Source organism: Ambystoma mexicanum, chromosome 13 (genome assembly GCF_040938575.1).
Source record: "Ambystoma mexicanum isolate Mex_15411 chromosome 13, UKY_AmexF1_1, whole genome shotgun sequence".
In the NCBI taxonomy this organism is placed as follows: Eukaryota; Metazoa; Chordata; class Amphibia; order Caudata; family Ambystomatidae; genus Ambystoma; species Ambystoma mexicanum.
This window is the reverse complement of record NC_090938.1, coordinates 101,144,962-101,164,539: the sequence shown is the minus strand read 5'-3', so window position 1 is coordinate 101,164,539 and position 19,578 is coordinate 101,144,962. Positions and strand designations below refer to the sequence as shown.

The window sequence follows — 19,578 nt, the reverse complement described above, 5'->3', positions numbered from 1 at the left end:
TAGTTGAAAATGTCAGCTACCATTCTATACATTAAGCAAAGCAACTGGAAGGAAACCTGCAGCAAAACTGGCACAGGTCTCATGAAGGAGAAGATTCCACAAAGCAAAGGGTTAATGGAGTGTGGTTCCCTAAATTCTCTAGGGCTGCTCGGCACCCCCTTTAGCAACAGAAAACGGGGTCCATCCAACTGAAAGTGAAACAGTTAATACCAGAACACAAAGAGACCATGAGCTTCAGCTATGGCGGAAGCTCAGTGAGGATCATTATGTAGACTGCTAAAAAGTCTCAATAGCAAACAAGTTCTACAACTAATCCCCAACATAGAAGGAAAAAAGGTTTATTTTTAGCATTCATCCATTGTGTGTGTATACAAATGGTTTGTGGTCTCAAACTCTCTGGTCATTAGCTTTTCTCCTACGATCTCCTACGAACGGTGTAGTAAGGTTGTCTTGATGATGACTAGACTTTGTAAGAAATACTGAAGTACTTCAATGCAGCAAGGGTAGGTCAGGCTACTGAGGAAGGAGGCCATTGGTCAAACCGTAACCCATTACACTAGGCTGAGCGTTTTAAAACGTCAATGAAAACACAATCCTACTACAGATACAAAAAGGGAGCCGAAACTAGGGAAGCACACGGTCATTTATGTCAAGCAGGGAGCCCTTCATGAAAGCAGCAGCGCCATGCTATTCTTCCAGGCTTGAACCTTTGGGTACAGTGTCCACATTTGTCAATTTTAGGCACAAGAGAGCATAAAATAACAGAAGAACCATTTGTAAGTATTAGCCATTGAATAAACTAGTCCTTAACGTGTTTCTAACCTGCAGCTGTTAATTTGCCATCGCTCAGTGTATACATTGTCTAGGGTCCTTTTTTAACAGTCGGAAAAAAAAGTGCAAAATCTAAAATAAAAGTGTCAAATGGTTCAAAATTTCTGGGAGCCATTTAGGTCCTGTTCATAGATTGAAGAGCTCGTGTAACTAAAGTTGGCCAACTAATTTGAGAACTTGCATGAAAGAGCATTGGGACACACGCAGAAAATGTTTAAAGGCATAATGGGACATATTACGATAACAAAAAAAGTTTGCATCGCTTGTGAGTGATATTCATCATTCAAGGTACTAGCTCCTCTGCCAACAGTGTGAGCTCCTGCAGACTGGCTGCAATCAAGGAGCGGTTTTTAAGCTGCAGCTTTTACCTAGGTACATGCAAAGAGCTGTAATAATTATGTTTGGGTCCAGAGGTGGTCTGGCGGATCTGTAAACAGGAAGGATGGGTATGGTTAGTCTGGAGGAGGGGAACAGGAGAAGTGATGTGCTGTTGGCAGCTTCAGCTCAGTATACACGACTGCTAGGCTTTGGTGCTAGTATCGGATTGGGCGAGACCTCGAGTGCTGTAGGTGATGTATATGTGTTGATGCAGTGTGGTAAAGTGCGTGCGGATTGCTGGGCGAGAGATGGTTGTGTGGCTTTGTGTGGTTTAAGTATGCAGAAGGTTGAGGGTTGGGTCAGTGGGGTCTGTGTCCTGATTCCTCATGGGCCGACTCACATTGTTGGTGCTGCGCTGCACTGAATTATACCAATCAAAGCATGAATTAACTGCTGGTAATATTTGGTCTGATTGCTCTCAAACTACAGAGGGCAAATGTCCCAAAAATGGAGGAAAGGAAAAATCTTCCCTTTGAAAGTCCAGCCCTAAGATGAATGGGGCCTTGTTCCCAACGTTCAAAGTGTGCGTAAAAGCACACAGAAATGCATAAAGTTCAAAGTTCAAATACTTTTCAGCAACTTGAAAAAGTTAGAAGCGTTCTGAAGAAGTGAGGAAGGATTAAAAAGTCAGGTAAGTATCTGTTGTTGCTAACAAAACTGTTCCCAGCTATAGGATGCTGATAGCAAGTACTAATTAAGCCAAATAGTGTTAAAACGTAGCCTGAAGTTAGGAAACTCTGGATGAAATAAGGCCACTGCTAAGTATCCTCACTACTAACTGCTCTTAATTCGGTTTTGGGACAGACCTGGAAGATCTACAGGTGGTCATCAAAGGTAAGTTTTCCCGCCTTTCTTGCATTTCCCAAATGGCCAGATTGGTCACGCTTAATACCCTGAGGTCTCTAAGCGCAGACCCAGGATCGAACCTGTGTTGCTCTGTGTTGTCTTGCTTCCAAGGCAAGCACGTTGCTGCTGAGCTATCCTCAGGAAGGAAGAATTTGAAAGACACCACTGCAGCACCTCTCAGGACACTGGAGTTGACGCAGGAAGCTACACTTCGACCATCACCGTTGCACAGCGGCGCAAGGGGAATTCTGCGATATTGCAGTCTGACGCAGCCCTCTATCCCATGAACCAAAGGAGCTGAGACGACAAAATTTGGTGGAAGGGTGTCTTGTTTAATAAGCTGGCCATCCACAAAGCCCAAGGTCAAAACACTGGATTTGGGGCACGCCTATTACGGTAGCCCAAAGTCAAGCTGGACAGCCCACTGGATGGCCATGGGAACAGGCTCACTTGCAGAGTTACCAGGAGACGGCAGGAATGGTTGGTCCCACCACTCCAAAGGGTTGAAGCACCAATGAAGGCCTTTGGAGATCAGTCACCACGCAGGGCTTCTCGCAGGCAGCAGGATTTGGTTGCCAGGCCTTGTGAAGCATGCCTCAAGATCGTCCTTCTGCTCAGCTTGCCAGGATAGTTGGCTCCTTCAGATGTCCTGGAATGGCTGCAGGGCTCCTGTTATCCAAAGTTAGGCGAGTGCTCAGACTCATCCCTCCAATGGGATGACCTGCCCCACACATGCACACCAGCAGTGGTCCAATCAGGAACCACTGTGGGTCTCATGCTTGCATACGCGCACGCCAGACATTCTGACGCCAAGTTGTGGATTAGGACCAGACCGGCTCGAACCACTTGACTCCTCCCACACATGCCGTGCACTACAGGGATTTTCCTGACCTGACACGAAGGAGCCAAAAATACAAGAAGGCCAAGGTACAATCGGAAAACCTTGTGGCATGGCCATTGTCGACACTAGCCACAGCTGGTAGCCAAACAGTACACGCGACAAGGCTAAATATCAGTAAAAGTACAAAAAAGTAACTGCTGCCACCAGTTTGTCCGTTAGTACATCGTAGGTAACCAAAAAATCCCTTGAGTGGAGCCTAGGGTCACACAAAAAGAACCCCCATTGCAATGCATTGGAAGATTCATTGCACAACGATAAAGAGTTACCCAAACAGGCAACAAAGTTACAAGCCTGCAGGAAAGGTTCCCCATACTGACAGCTGAAGGACTAGTCAGTTTCCCCCATAACATGCGAATTAAAGAACAGAAGAGTGAAACTGAAGCTTTACGGAAACTTAAACGTATTCAAAACGCACTCAGAATCCTGCACTGGTTCCCCGTTAGCCTAAGAGCAACTTTAGAAGTCATGTGTGTGTCACACACCGAGCACTCCAAATTACAGGACCAGAGTTCCTTCAGAACAAAATCATCCATTCCATCGCACCACTCCAGCAGAGTTGGCAGCTCTGCTTTCTCTATTCTAGCGCCCACCATCTAGAACACCCTTCCTCTGCACCAAAAACTACCTCTTCTTCAAAAAAACTCAAAAACTGGTTTTTTAGAGCACTATCCTGAAAGCTCCTAAAATCCCAAATATATGAACATTCCCTCCAGGTGGTCCTGGCTGCATTTGTGGCATCAACCAACCTCTTTTCACAAACACCAGATTGTTAGGAAAGATTTCGCTTTAGTGCACCTTTCTTTCCACTTTTATGGACCCTCAAGCTTTGCTTTTATTTTTGATCCTGACCTGTACTTTGTACTGTGCAGTGAAGCCATAAGCTTCACTACACCGTCTTTTGCTCATCTATTATGGGTAAACTGACATGTCCCTCAGTCCATCCGTACCGGGAAACATTGTTTCCGTAAGTCTTACGACTTTGTTACTACTTTTAGTAACTTGTCACTTGTGGTAAATTATCATTGTACAAAACCATCTTTGCAGTACACTTGTTTTGCCCTAGAATAACAAAGGATTTTTGATGACTCTAGGTGTACTAAATGGACAAGCTGGTGGAGGCAAGGACTTATTGGTGCTTTTCATTTTAGCTTTACCGCGTTTGGCTACCAACTGTGGCTAGTGTCAAAACACGGCCTTGCCAAATGGTTTTTTTGCTTGTCCTTTGGCCAACTTGTTCTTTAGCCTTCCTCCTGGTCTACGAGGCAAGGAAAATCCTTATAAGGACTTCCAGTGGCCGGGAAAACAGAAGCTTTTGGCAGGCTACTGAAGGGCTGTGTGTGTTTGCTGGCAGGATGTGGGCAGGGACTGTCTGGTCCCAATCCACAAATTGGCTACATTGTGTCTGAGTGGTATGCATGAATGTTCCAGCCAGTGGTCCTGATTGGACCACTGCTGGGGTGTGTGTGGGCTAGTCCTGCTATTGGCTACTATGAGTTTCAGCTCTTACCTGGCTTTTAGGATAAGAGGACCCTGCACCCATTCTTCCGAGATCCTGGAGAAACCTGAAGGAGCCAAGACTTCTATCCAGCTCTGAGACCTACGAAGAAACCGGAGACCCGTTGGAAGGAGGCCTGGCTACCAACTTCTGCTGCTGTCCTGGAGGAGCCCTGCCTTGCTGAATATCTTCAGCAGTCCTGCGAAGGAGCCGCGATCCTGGGAGTAGAGGGAACATCCATTTTGGACACCTGCACGGTGCCCTGCGAAAGAGCCGTCAGAAGTGTCCTTGGCCCAACCAGTGGTTGGCCAGCTCTGAGTTTGGGCTACCGCCTGCAGACGTCACCATTCCACGTTGAGGCCTCAAACTTTGGGGATCCTCAGCTTGCCCTACACGACTTGCCTCTGCATAATTTCGGTATCCTAGCATCAACGGGACCCGAGATAGGAGGGAAAGTGACCGCAGCAGTTCAGTCCCTTTGCATCGCTGTGCTGCGGTGACCGCTGTCCAAAATGCATTATCTGCGTTGAGGCCAGTCCTGAGAGGGGTGCTGCATTGTTTTCTACCAAATTCATCACTCAAGAGTCCTTGCACCAGCCAAAGATCCCAACCAGGGACTGCTAGAACCCGTTACCCCCTGCGAATCAAGGGCTGAGGCCGACAGCGGGAAAAGCAAGTTCGGACCTTCTTCTAACAACCTGCCAAGTTTTGGGAAGAATCAGAGTATGGGGTGATAAGAGACCCTGATTCTTACCTGCCCCCAAAACTCCCATTAGAAGTGTGCTGCCTTATAATAAACTTATTGTAACAATATTGACTTTGCCGTTGCTTGCTCACGCAAGACTTTTTGCGGCTACCTCTGCTAGCTAGTTTAAGTTGGACTCTGACAATTAGAAACCTTCACTGGAACCTAGAGACCCTACCTGCTTTTGCTCCTGCCTTACCGAGGAAAAAGGCCCCAGACAGCTTGAGGCTGGACTTTTCAATTTAGGGATCATTCTCTGTGGACCTAAAGTGCATAATATAATCTTACCTTTCCAGGAGTTTGTGATGTATGCCCTCTGATAAGTGAATGTATTTATGTAATCTATTTTTTCTAGTGTTGTGTATAACTACCTACCAGTAGTCGTGTGTTCGGCCAATAAATGATAATTGGATTTTTATACGTCCTGCCTAAGCGTAATCTGTGATTCCCATTGTGTAAACTCATTGCTGACCCTTTAAAAGCTCACCACCTCTGAAGTACTTAGCCTAGACTGCCTGTCACTGCCACCTGAACTGGTTTGGCTACAGCTCCCCAGAGCATTCCCCATCACAATATAGGTTGACCTTCTATGCATCTGTCTACCAGGCCAGAGTATAGAAAATCAGTCCTAACACTGATGGTGCTGGCCGTGTTCAAGGCCGCCCGGACCACACGTTATCATGACCCGGCCTTTCCACAAGCACTGCTAGCTGATTACAGCACTTGCATATGTAATAGCACAGGATTAATGAATGACTGCACCAGGCATGTACAGGATGGAACCATCTTAATCGTACACCCGACCCACCTAGAAGAACCTTAAGCACAACCCGTGCCCCAATGCAATTAGTTTGAGCATAGACTGTTGTTGCTGCTAACCGTTTTTAATCACAGCTGCAAGAACCAACAGAAAAGGCCAAAATATCTGAGCGGGCACCGAAACATCAAAGGGCCCCCAATGGCAGAAAGGTACGTATAATACACCACTCCACTGGCCGCAGGCATGGCTAACCACACACATCAGTATGTAGCAAGGACAACAAAAATGTGGTGTTGACAAATTCTCTGCCTACTTACACCCAACTACATCTCAACACCTCTGACACCAGAATGCAGCACAGTCCTACGATAAATTCAAGCACGCTGAACTCATAGCGAGTCTAGCACCGACGCCACCCCTGCTCTTCTCAGCACCCATCCACATGCCTACAACATGGGTTGCTTCTCTACCAGAGCCTGTTCAGTCCTGCTAAGCTTTTGTCAGCCAAATGCACACAAGCATCATAATCGTGCTACAAGAACTCCAACACTCTGGACTTTGGTCCACCAAGGGCGTTCCCACCAACAGCGCACTGAAACTATAATGGTAAAACTGGCACTATACAAATAAATACAAAACATATGCCCATTGTTTGGCAAATGTCCTTTGCAGAGGTCGATGCACATTCTTGTCTGAGCTAAAGAAAGTGAGATCAACACAACATTGCCAGGAGAAAGGATTGGCTAGCTTGGTAGGGCCATTAAGTAACACCATTTGCCGGCTTTTTCTAGCAGCCACAGTATCTGGCTCAACAGCACACTCATGCAACTAGTGGTAGGTTATTGTTGCCCCCTACACTGGTGTCAGAAAGTTAGATAATTATGTAAAAATGGAGTGCTCAAGTAAGACCCATATCATAGTCCCTCTTGAAAGACGGCCAAGGGAAGTGAAGCTAAGAAAGTGATGTTTCATATATGTTTGGTTAGATTTTCATTTTTAAGCCAAATCAACTTCACATACGAGACCCCCAGCACTTTGCTGGACTTGTGGAATTTATTTATGTTCGCAAGTTAGTGGGAACCTCTTGCCACACTAATCCTTTCTTTTACTCTTTTTATGCAAGTCATTTTTTGTGAATCTCCATACTTTATTTTTGGACTCCTACTTTCTTAGAACTCATTGGGCATCTACATTTTACTATTGCAGCACACATCACTTTCTGTGCAGTGTTGCTAGGGAAACCCTTGGGCTTCCTTTTTTATTTTCTCTTGGGTTTCTTGTATGAACTACTGTTTCCAATGGAAGAAGCATAACTTTTATCCTTCCTACAATTCCCACTGTCAAATCAGCACACCCCACCTTATGTGGCATGCCGAGGAGATATAGTATCCCCTCTCTCACTTTTGCTGTAACTTTTCAGTAAAGGTTAATTACTTGCCTTGTAGAACACATGTTGTGGTAGGTATTTGTATCCACTCTACATTTAATATTCTGAGATCAGCCCCTTATGGGATGTGCTAAGAGGATAACGCTATACCCCATCTGACTGCTCCTGTAACATTTTACAGTGACAAGCATACCTTTATGACTGGTGGCAGTATTTGTGTGCTACCGACTTGTGTGATTTTTACTCGCAGGTTGTGTTCACAGCTGTGGTAATGGACAGAAGAGTAATTCAGCTAGAATGGTGTCTGCATTCTTTTTTTCCTCCACCATTTCGTGTGTGTGCTTGTCCGTCCTTTATCCTTCTGCTGTCCTTGGTGGGGGAGGTCCTGGTTTGAGTTTCGTCCTCAACGGGAGTTCTTTGTGAAGCCCACCGAGGCACCAGTGTCTGTGAAAGCAGGAAGTGAGGGAAGAATCCGGATCTTCAGTCCTATGTCTTCTGATACGCCTGCCTGGAACCAGTTCCAAATGGGAGGCTGGCTGTCCTGAAAGGACAGCCACTCCACCAAAATTTGAATGTAGCATGTGTGCTGATTGACTGGGTACCTGGATAAATTGCCTGGATCTGGAAGCTGAAGACAAATCGGCATATGGAGCTAGAAAAAGCAGCTGTAGCTAATTCCAGCAACTGGAGAGGCCTGTGCAACCACTGCCTGTGCAGACACCTCCTTCCATGCAGCAGAGGAGTGCGGCAGAGGAGTACCGAAGACTAAGACGACTCCGGCCCATAGACTGGTGGGGCCAATCAGTCTTAAGACCTGCATGTCTAGCCATCCCACAACGAGCTGTGACCTTCCTGAGCTGCAAACCACCAATACCCTGGGACATGGAGCTAGAGCGATGTGAATCAACATCCGAAGAATGAATATCGCTGAAACTTTGGTCAAATCCTGCTGGACCTCCAGAAGCAAGATTACACTCCTTGAAGTCCCCTCACAAGAATGCTGTACCGAGATAGTGAGGCAAATCGATGTGACGACAACCGTCCCATCTGGTACCTTGAAAAGTGTGCCAAATCCCCTCTGTTTGCAATTCCACATTTCAGGTAAAACCTACTTAAGACATACTTCTTGAAATTGTTCCACATTGACCATTAATGAGGACTTGAGACAAGGTATCCAGAGACAACATTCATGGAAGGATATTGAAGAAAAGGAGAAAAATAAACTTCCTCTTACAAAAGACTTAAAAATATGATTGAGGACAGAAACTGACTGGTGAGGGAATTTTAAATCCAACACACGTGGATCAATTTATAAAGTGGCTCTGAGCTATAATCATTTCTCTATGGGGGCTTGCATTATGTTTTCAATAACAATGAGCGATTTCCACTTTGTGTGTGGGCTTTTAAAATCACAATATGGCATGAATCACATTACAATCAACATCTGATCATTAAATGGACATCAAAGGATAGACCTCCTCTGGCAATGGTCTTTTGGTCAACTAAGGTCACTTAGAACATATCGAGGCGCCAGAGTTATTTTAAAGTCACTATTTTACACAGAGGTTTTACTGCTCAGATTGAAAAGCTGTTTCCAACATTACCTCTATCCTGAGGGATTACCATAACAAACAATTATTGATGTTTAAAATACTTTGCCTCAGACTTGAAATTGGGACACTGCACACCTTTATAAAAATAAAACATTTTAATCAAGCTTCCCCCATGCAATTTTAAGCCATTCTTATGAAACTTTGAAATGGTTTGTGCTGATATCCCAACACAGGCGATACTTTTAAGGCTTCATACCTTTCATACTAAAACCAAAAATACTGCCACCCACTTGGTCCAAACATTCAGTGACGTAGCGTACCTGTGTTAGAACTCCAGACTGAATCTGTAGCTGTTGCCCAGCAGGTGCTTGGGGTACCATCGGGACAGTATTGTCCATTCTCACTGGGAAACCAGAATGCTTTGTGGTGGCTTGAAGACCTGTGGTTAGGAAGAAAAAAAATCATTTGAGGACATGCTGCCAGGAGGACACTGAGAAATGGAAGGCAAGCTATGGAATGCTTTCCATCAAAAGAACCTCTAAGCACGATGCGACTCGAGCTGCTACAAGAGGGGCCACCCTCTGCTCTTGGAAACAAAAGGAAGTGTCAACCTAGCAAGAGCATAAGGAATCGAAAGGAAAGGGCTGAACATCAAACTAGTGGAGTATAGTATCAGAAGCAAAAGAAGCATAACTGTGCATCTAGCAGCAAGCATTATAACATGTACACTCCTAGCCCCATTCTGCAGTAAGGCATGAGAAGGTCGTGTTATTGCTTTTAGTGGAATAATCATGTTCCAACGAAAGCAGGCATTTACTCAGTCTAATGCCCAGTCTCTCACACAAACGGGAAAAAGTGACATGTCCCACCTTCTCCTTCGACGTCTACTGAAAAAGAGGTAAAGGACAGAAAAAAAGGTCAAAGAAAGGCAAACGACACCTTCAGAATAAAAACACAAACGTGACATGAGAAGAAATTGGCATGCACCAGTCTGGTCATTTGGCCTGCTTGTCATGGAACGTGTTATGGGGTTTCGTATGCTTTGCCGTCAATTGACTTCAGTCCCATTATGTTGAAGGCCAAGCTTTACAGAATGAGCACCCTCATTAATTGAGCAACAAAGCGCGCACACACAAACCTGCCTTGAGAAATGCTCTGAAGATCTAAACTTCCATTGACAGCAGACAATGTTCACTAACACTAATGCACCCAGAGAAAATGCCTGCACCCCACAAAGGCAGGATATGTTCACAGAACACACACAGACATTTCATGAGGCAGGTGCCTTTAAAAGGCACTTTAAGCATACTCCGCTTTACTTGTCCTGAAAAGGATTGCAGACGGCTAGTTTCAGGCTCACAATCTGGAGCAGTCGGATATACTGAGCACTATAAATCACCACTAAACAAACATTAAAAGAAGCATCCGCACATCTCCCCCACCCACAGCCAACCTCCTGAAAAATGCTAGTCGGACGCTTCACGTACTTCATATACAAGTATATGAGCCAGGGGGATAGATCAGGGGCAACGTGATGATGGTCTTGGAAACACAGGTTGGAATCCTGTCCCGCACTTAGAATCGGGTCTTCAGTATTAAACGCGTTATAACAGAACCATTTTATTTATACAAGCTACATGCCGCACAAACGGCGCCAGCAAAGATGAAATCCCACACGGCAAAGTTAAACCCTTGTAGACTGTCGGAGCGACACAATCGATTTTATCGCAGACTTTGTGACAGTGTTTTGGGATTAAAACTGGTTGGGTAAAAGGCAAACTTTTTACCATATGCGATAGCCCCCTGTAGATTGTGCAGGCTTTTCTGGGGGTCGTTTTGTTTTTCTCCCAGCCAGGCTTAATCCAAAGCCTGACAGTGTTGATTTGTGTTTTATATGCTCTGCCTACAGTCCTAACTGCTGAGATGGATTTCCCAAAGTCTTCCAGAGTGGTGGTGGCTTTTTTGTAGCTTCCACCGCTTGCTCCTCTCTGGTGCAACTCTTTAAACAAATCGCAAATTATTCTTCCCTGGGGTCTCTTCACAACCACAGCCCCCGCAAGCCGAAAACTGAACCAGAAGGGGAATCCATAAGCCAAGGACGATGTGGGACCCTGCATCAATGACTTCTGCCAAGTGCATCCTGTTCGCACTTCAGCTCCTCTAGCACCCACCCCTGGCATGGGAATCACTGGATAAAGAAGAATCGCTCGTCCCAAGGGTGTTGGGCACCACCTGCACCGGTGACTTGTTGCTGTATCCCTCTGTGGTCACTTAACACTGCGTTCTAGGAATGATTATCTTTTGCAACTTTTCCACCATAGTTTCCTACAGAACCCCATTCTTTTTGCTTCGTTTTTTGTTCCAGCCCTGAATTTGTGAACGGAATTAAAGACTTCAGCTTCACTTCCCTTCCCTTTTGCTCATTGTTTTAGGGAAACTGATCAGTCCTGCAGACCGCTGTTACTGGGAAACTAATTTCCTTTTGGATTATTGCATTTTTACAATTGCAAACACCTAAGGTGCAGTGTAAGATTGACACTTTTGTATCACCCCTAGCTTTTTACAAATCGGATGTTTGGTTACATTTATATGTGCCTAAAGACAAGCTGGTAGGAGCAGTTACATATTCACTGTTTTTGATTATTTTTGGTGTGCAGGTTCTCATTTACCGCATATGGCTTCTAAATGTAGCTAGTGCCCTAAAATGGCCGTGCCACGAGATGTTTGCTTGTTCTTGAGAGTTTAACCTTCTTCCTGCCCTTTCAGGTCAGGAAAGTCCTTATAAGGTCATGCACTTCCCTGGGCAAGCTGGTGCGTGTGAACACACCTCTGCAGCTATTCTTCCGATCTACGTTGGCGGAGAACCCCTCCAAGAAGAGCAGAGCGCTGAAGATCCAAAGACGACATCTGAAGTGGCCCAGCATCCCTTCCAGTGAAGCCCCGCTCATTTGCCTGATCACCGAACACCCTGTGTGGTGCTTCAGCCCTTTGACTAGTGGGACCAACGGATAAAGGTTGTTTGACCAAAGTCAGCAGCGGAAGTGATTGTAATCTATTCTGCCACAAGTCTGTTTGACCTTTAGTCCCCAATCATGTGCCCCCAAAGTAGACCTATATTAATCCCCCCTCCCCTACTTACCTTCTACCAGGTCGCCGGCACTCCTTCCTCTGCCCCGCAGCATCAGTTCCTTCCCTCAAACGTGGGCCAGAGCTGACGCTGCAGGGTCCCTTTTTTCCTGAGTCACCCGCTTCCCATGTCAAGAAAGCAGGGGACACCCCTGCAGCCCCGGTTCCTCATGTAAGGCTGCGAACAAACAGTACTACCCAAGTTCGGACAAAACGTTCATATGGACAGTTTTATTTGAACAAATTGGATAATACCGGGACCAACTAGTCTCAATGCCTTCCAAAGGACCCAGCTTGTCAGCGTTCGCAAGTGTCCCTAGACTGCCCAGTGGACTGACCAACTCTCTCGTGGGCTACCTCGGCAGAAGCATCGACGTTACACATTAGAGTCTAGAACTTTTGTACCAGCTTGTGCCACAAGTCGCCTTCCACATAAATGTCAGTTTTTTAACTTCAAGAGAACCAGTCCTGGAGCAGCTCTTTTGACCGCAACTGGATGGACGCCCGTCATCACCTGCCAAAGGTGACAGTCACTGGAACTCACCTACCTCCATCCTCTGAAGTGTTCCAAGTAGACCTGCATCGTGTGATTCTGCATTGCTTCGCCAACAGGATATTTTTCAGTTGCAACCAACCATAAGAATTGAGCCCGCAAATCTGGGCACCCCTCACTGAAACAAAGGACAGAAGATGGAGCCCCTAATGACCCCAGACAATCGATAACATCTAGGAAAAGAGTCAGGGGGGGTAAGTCAGTGTGCCTGCCCTTCAACCCCTCCCGCCTCCCCCCACTGTCCTCTGTGGGATACGTCTCCCAATCTACTCACCTTTGATCATCAAACCTGGGTCCGGTAGCCGCCTGCCCCAGGGTTAACCTTGGTTCTGGAAGAAAGATAACTTACCTACACTTGGGTAAATTGTTGTAGAACTTTTAAATAGTTTAAACTAATTGCCATCACAAGCCCATTGTATTCGTTCTAAAGGGAAATTATACCAGTGAGAAACACTGTTGGACCCTGTGACATTTGGGGCACAAGACCCCCCTTCAACTTAAGGTTTGGACTAATAAAGTGAGAATATTGTGGTCGGTTCCCATCGTCATACTGCATCCTGCTAGGGTGTTTCACTAAAGTCCACCTATGGTATAACTGTAGAAGACTCACTGTTAGGTGTACAGGACTCCAATTCATACGTTGGCATGAACAACCCAAAGGTTTGGTAGCAATGGCAGAGCAGCCAGTTTTAGTATAGGAGGGAGAAGGGCTGTAAAAGTACAAAGAACTCAGGGCACACCTGTAGTCAAGAATAGACTTATACACGGTAGATTTATAAAAATATGGTTATTATAAATACTAAGGCAACTAATGTTAGAATCACAAGTAAGTAACCATTCACATGTATACAGTAATAGATATAAGGATTACTTAGGCAATAGTAGCCTTTAGATGAATGCAGTTAAGTAGCAAATCGATCCGTGTAACCAACATAAAGTAACCCAGCACAGATACTGTTAAGTATCTTTAGGCAACCTGTACTTTAAAAGTCCAACTCCATCTGGGGACAAGAGTCCGTCAGAGGCAGCACTGGGGAACCCGGGCCTCTGAACGGCAAAACAAAGTAAGGCAGACACTGACAACGTTTTAGAAAATACCAGCTTTCTTCTGTGTTGCAGGTAAGTAAAATGTTTAGTTAAAAGGAGGTTCAGGGAGGTCAGGTAGACCCGCTGAAGGATTGTAGACCAAAGCACCAGTGTCCTTAGACTGGGAGAACACAGTTGGGTTGTCCACCCCAATGCGTCTCAAAGCTCAGGAGTCCGATATAACACAGCAATCACAGGTGAGTACATAGGAGGGGTACACTACCTTTTCAGGAAGAAAAGACTGCCACAGGCGGGTGCCCAGATGAGGAAACAGTAGCTCCTGGATTCTTGGCCTGGAGGTTAAAGGAACATTTGGAGGGAGCAGACTGTCGGCTTCTTGTGATAGGACGCCCAGTAGACGATCTTCACGATACTGACTTGTTGGGACTCTACACAGGCTTCATGTCAGCGACGGTTGTTACATGGCAGACTTCTCCAAGTTTCTTGCTCCTCGACTTGGAAGAGGAGACGTCTCAGAGTGGGAAAGAGCCACTGTAGATCCAACAGGATGCCCGCAAATTTCCAGCCGAAACAGAGCTTCCGGAGACTATGCACAGCAAATTGGTCCAGGTCCCTGGGTATTGGGGAATTGCAGCTCAGGACAGTCACAGGTCTTCGCGGGACAGTTCAAAATGCAGGTTGTCTCAAGACTGGTTAGGCCCACCAGTCCAGGGGAGGAAGTGGTCCAGTATGGATCTTACCTGTAGATCAGAAGAGTGGGTTGGAGCAGCAGCGGTAACTCAGTAGTCCCTGGGTGTCGCTCGAAAGGGCTTCATATTTCCTCAGATTCTTCGTTCCATGTATCGACTCTTGCTGCTCCAGGACCCCCGGCTTTATGCAGGAAAAACAGCTGGCACATTGAATCACCATTTAAGCATTGCATGCAAAGCTGGGGGCTGGCTTGGACAAAAGGTCAGCCAGCCTCCCAGTTCAAACTGGATCCAGGCAGCCACACAGCAGGAAAAAGACCAGGGGAGTTTCGGTCACCTCCCCCACTTCCTGTCCCTCAGGCACTCCGAGGCTTGGCAGGCTTTTGCAAAGAAACCAGAGACACAAAATAACTATCAAGACTTCCCCCACCGAGCTAGGTAGAAGGCTCAAGAAAGGACAAGACATCAAGTGTTAGCAAAAAAAGAAGACATGCACCATTTTAGCACATGGGTGACCCATATGTCCCTTGCTGAAACAGCAGCTGCAACAGCAGCCTGCATGTAAGTTTCACAAACACCATTAGAAAACACTGACTGCCATCAGCCACTCAGATGAACTTGTCAGTAACTAGAATGTTACAGGAGAAGTGGAAAAAGGGATACATTGCGTCTCCGGAGCACTCCACATAAAATGGGGTTATTGATTCCGCAAAATAATAGTAAGGCAGGATAAAAAGGTATTCCCCCCCCCCCAGCCTTGGAAACCGTTATCACACGGAAAATAAAAAGGGCAGCATAATGAGCTCCCAGCAACACTGTACAGAACGTGCTGTCTTATTAAATTGCACATACTTTAAAAGGTGGAGTAAAGCATGACTCCAAAAAGATACAATTAAAAGCGTTGAAAAAGGTTCCAGAGGTAGATTAAGACGGATTGAGGGAGGAAGGTTGTTGAGGGGGGAAGGTTGTCAGAACTAATCAAAAATCCAAGAGTCCAGAAAAAGTGCATGGGGACTCGCACGTGTGGAGAACATTGCACAAAAATGAAATTCTATCTAACAGATCCGCATTTCATACCTGCATTGTTTGGTCGAGTTATATGTTGAAGTATAATTAGTGAACATACTGGTGATTGTATATGGCATACATTACTAACTGTAATCATATTTGATGATTGTATCTGCTTAGATTTGCATGCTATGCATAGGCTGCATCTAGTGGTATGTGCAATTGCTGACGTGTTTTCGAAAGTCAAAAAGAGTTGTCGACAGGGCTTGTCTGTAAAACTATCCCTAGATAAAAACGTAAAACGTCCATAGAAACCATGGTCGCCCACTCAAGTCTCTCAGATTGTTTTGCTTCTGACAAGAGGAAGTATGTGAATTCATAAGAGCAAGTGTAAGATGTTTGAGTTCTATGTACCAACTCCAGGAGGGGAGGAAGGGGGAGCACATGTGAATATAAACAGATACAAGCATCAGTAATACAATTATGTTGAGGTATTCTTTCTGAGGCTTGCAGATCTGCTTAGAATCACATGCTTTGCTTAGATAAGAGAGCAGTACCTGGAAAAGGCGGTGGGATGTTAGAAGATACAGCAGGAAATGGATGATTTAATACTGCTTGTCCCACCTGTGAATCTTGTTTGGAGTGTGTATGCAGACAGTAATGCCGAGTAAAGACATGTGTGGAACTCCCAAGTGTCCGCTTTGCAAATTACATCCATCGGGACATTTCCTATAAATGCCAAAGAAGTCTGTGTGTTGTGTAGACTGTGCTTGTGTTGCTAGAGAGGGAGTAGCACATTTGAATGCACTTGATTATCCACTTTGTATTAGGTGACTTAGAGACGGGATCACCCTTCTGTTCCAGTAGTCATGGGCACAAAGAATTGATCAGTCTTTCTGATCAGCTTTGTTATGCCAATAGTACATAACAGCCCTCTGGCGTACGGAGGATTTTTTTTTAAACTTTTATTTATTGGCAGGAAGTTGTGACAGGTACAGCATACGTTTCATGGATACAGAAAGGAACTACAGTATTACATTGTCCATAAACATTTACAATATTTCGAGGATTGTACCATGGGGGAGGGGGTGTAAGCCTACGGAATGATACAACGTGCAGAGTTCAGGACTTAGGGGCCTCCAAGCAGACTTGGCGAGGGGGTGGCTCTCCATTCAACACCGTCTATTGTTCAAATAGGTACAAAACTCAGTCCACACATTTCTGGGTGGAGATGCCTTCGGGAGGGAGCCAATGTATTCCTCTTCGCACATTTGTGTCCAAGTGAGGGAATTCAACCAAATTTCAAATGTAGGGGGAGAACGGCACTTCCAACATTTCAATATACATTTTTTGGCCACTAAGGCGCTTATGTTCAAGAATTTAGACTTCGTCCCCAGACCATATTCCAAACAGCAAGGCGAGTGGATCTAGGTCCACCGAGGTCCCAATTATCTCTGATAGATCTTTCGTCACTTTCAACCAAAACACACCAAGTGCATCGCATGACCAGAACATGTGGATGTGGTCTGCCCCTTTGTATCTGCCTTTCGGGCAGCTGTGGGTCAGGGTGCGTGCGAATTTCGCTACTTTATGTGGTGTGTAGTATAATCTGTTGAGGAGTTTGTATTGTATGCACCTGAACTTAGCATTGAGGGAGACTTTACGCGTGTGCGCGCACATTTTGTTCCACATACCTTCTGTAATTTCCAATTCCAACTCCCCCGCCCATGCTTCCTGTGGTTTGAGGATACACCTCCAGATTTCTCCAACAACATTTTATACAGAGAAGATGTTATGCCTCTGGTGCCCGCCGAGTTGGCCATGTATTGGATCTCAGATGAGTCCGGGGGCTCGTTTGGATAGGTGGGCCACGTTTCTCGGACAGCCGCTCTTAGTCTGAAGTATTGTAGCAGTTCTAGCGCCGAGCCAGCGTGCTCGGGCCGCCATGTCTGAGGGGTGATACATTTCCCATCTGGGTATAGATCTGTTAGTGCTCGATAGCCCAAGCCCGTCGAGTGTCGTAGGAGGTGTCTCATGTGTGGGGGAGAGTCCTGGGAGTTGTCAGATGGGAAGCCACTTATAGTATGGGCGATGCTCCAGTCTTGGGTGCAGTAGTCTGTTCGATGTCCTGATCGTGGCGGCCACAGGGTCAGCTGGGGCGTCAGTTTGATATGTGTGATGCAGTATCAGGGACATGATGTTATTTCCTTCTCCTGCCAGTTTCTCTAGTTTCACATGTGGGGCGGATGCAAGTGAGGGTACCAGTGTGTGGCATGTTGGGCCTGCGCCGCAATCCAGTACAGTGTTAAGTCTGGGGCCGCGAAGCCCCCCTTTTCATAGGGACGAGTCATGTGCTGACACTTTTTGCTGACTGCCCCGGAGTGTCAGAGGAATTGGGCGCACGCCGAGTGAAACCTCTTGAAATATTGCTTCCCCGGCCAGATCGGTAAATTGGCAAAGACATAGAGGAGCTTGGGGACCGCTATAATTTTTATTAGGGATAGTCTGCCCGCGAGGGATAGTGGGAGGTTGCGCCATCGTTCCATTTTTGATTCTATGAGCTGCGCCGTGGTCTCGTAATTATCCTCCAGCAGGGAGGATTTGGATAGTGATACTTACACCCCCAGATACTTAATGCCACCCGGGGACTAGCGTAGGGGGAATTCACACGATGGCTGCTGGGTTGCCGCTGTGAGCGGGAATATTTCCGATTTGGAATAGTTAATGGTGAAGCCCGAGTATGTGCCTATTTTGGTTATGTCGCGAATTATCGGGTCCAGATGTATGGATGGGTTTCTGACATAAGAGTACATCGTCAGTGTATAGGGAGATAATTTCTGGCGTGTCTTGTAGGTGTATACCCTTGCGAGTGTGCCGCTCCCTAACATTGTCCGCCATGGGCTCAATGGCAAGCGTGAATAGAATGGGGGAGAACGGACAGCCTTGGCGGGTGCCCCTATATAACGCAAAGGGGGAAGATGTCAGGGAATTCACCAGGACCATAGCCATTGGTCCCATATACAGCAGTTTTATATTGGAGATCATCCGTGCCCCCCCCCCCCATTTTCTCTAGCACTGCCCACATGTATTGCCAGGAAACCATATCAAATGCCTTCTGGGCGTCCAATGTGACCGCTACTGCATCAGCCAATGGGTCAATTCTGGACATCACACTGAAGAGGCGGCGAATTTTGAGGGCAGTTGAGCGGCCGGGGACAAATCCGCTTTGGTCCGGATGGAGCAAGTGCGGCATAATTGGGAGGAACCTGTTCGCTATCATCTTAGCAAAAATGTTGATATCCGTATTTATGAGCGATAAGGGCCTGTAGGAGCCGCATTCATCTAGGGGTTTCCCTGGCTTGGGGAGGACGGTTATCAGGGCTTCTCTTAAGGATCTAGGGAGGGCGGCTAAGCGGAGTGACTCGGCCCATACCTCGTTTAGTATGGGTGCTAGGATGGCGACGTGTTCTTAGTAGAACTCCGATGTGAGCCCGTCAGGGCCCGGGGCCTTGCCCTTTGGAAGGTCTGAGACAACCTGGACTATCTCTTCTAAGGTGAATGGGGCATTGAGTTGTTCTTTGGTGCTTTGGGAGATAAAGGTCATTGGGATACTTCCAAGTAGGTCATCCAGGTCATGGGCTGTGTGTTCTTGCTGGGGGCCATACAGGTTAGCGTAGAAGTCTGCGAAGGTATCGATAATACCCTGATCGGACCAGTGCCTTGCGGGTTTTGCCTCCCTCTGCGCGCACCAGCCTGGCCAGGGTTCTACCTGGTCCATCTCCCTCGCAGAGGGCGTGAGATTCTAAGAGTTCAATCTCGGCTCTGATCTTCGCCAAGGCTGCAGGGGTAGGTATCGAACGAAGCACATTCTCGTTCTAGTGTTTTAAGCTTAGTTTCGGAAGCGTGAAGGGCTTGTCTAATGGCTTTTAGTACCCCAGCCTACCTAGAGATGCACATCCCTCTAATGTATACTTTAAATGCCTCACAACGGGTCCCCTTGGATGTGTCATGTTTGTTTCTGTAAAAAAAAAAAATGTTTATAAGTCGATAGTATCTCTACTTTAAAAAATATGTCGCGCAGGGCCTCGGATTTGAAACGCAAGGCGGGCGGGTGGGCCAGGCCCTAGTAGTTGGATCTGCATCACCACCGGGGAGTGGTCAGAGAGTGCGCGCTAGTATTTTAACCTCTACTATCCTACCCACCCGACAACCCGACACCAGGAACATGTCTATTCTTGAAGAGCTGTTGTGTACTGTTG

General features: G+C 46.4%; 1 protein-coding gene across 15 annotated transcripts in view; it reads right to left on the bottom strand.

Moving 5' to 3' along the window:
* Positions 1–19,578, bottom strand: part of HIPK1 (homeodomain interacting protein kinase 1) — a 413,229-nt gene that overhangs the window by 156,972 nt on the left and 236,679 nt on the right. For 11 of the 15 annotated variants that reach the window (XM_069633380.1, XM_069633373.1, XM_069633376.1 and 8 more), the window contains 2 exons: positions 9,766–9,780; positions 9,217–9,335 (listed from right to left, as the gene is read on the bottom strand). In XM_069633380.1, the coding sequence (XP_069489481.1) occupies positions 9,217–9,335; positions 9,766–9,780 (134 nt within the window). The remainder of the gene's footprint in view (positions 1–9,216; positions 9,336–9,765; positions 9,781–19,578) is intronic. The other 4 variants (XM_069633377.1, XM_069633378.1, XM_069633386.1 and 1 more) reach the window with 1 other exon arrangement.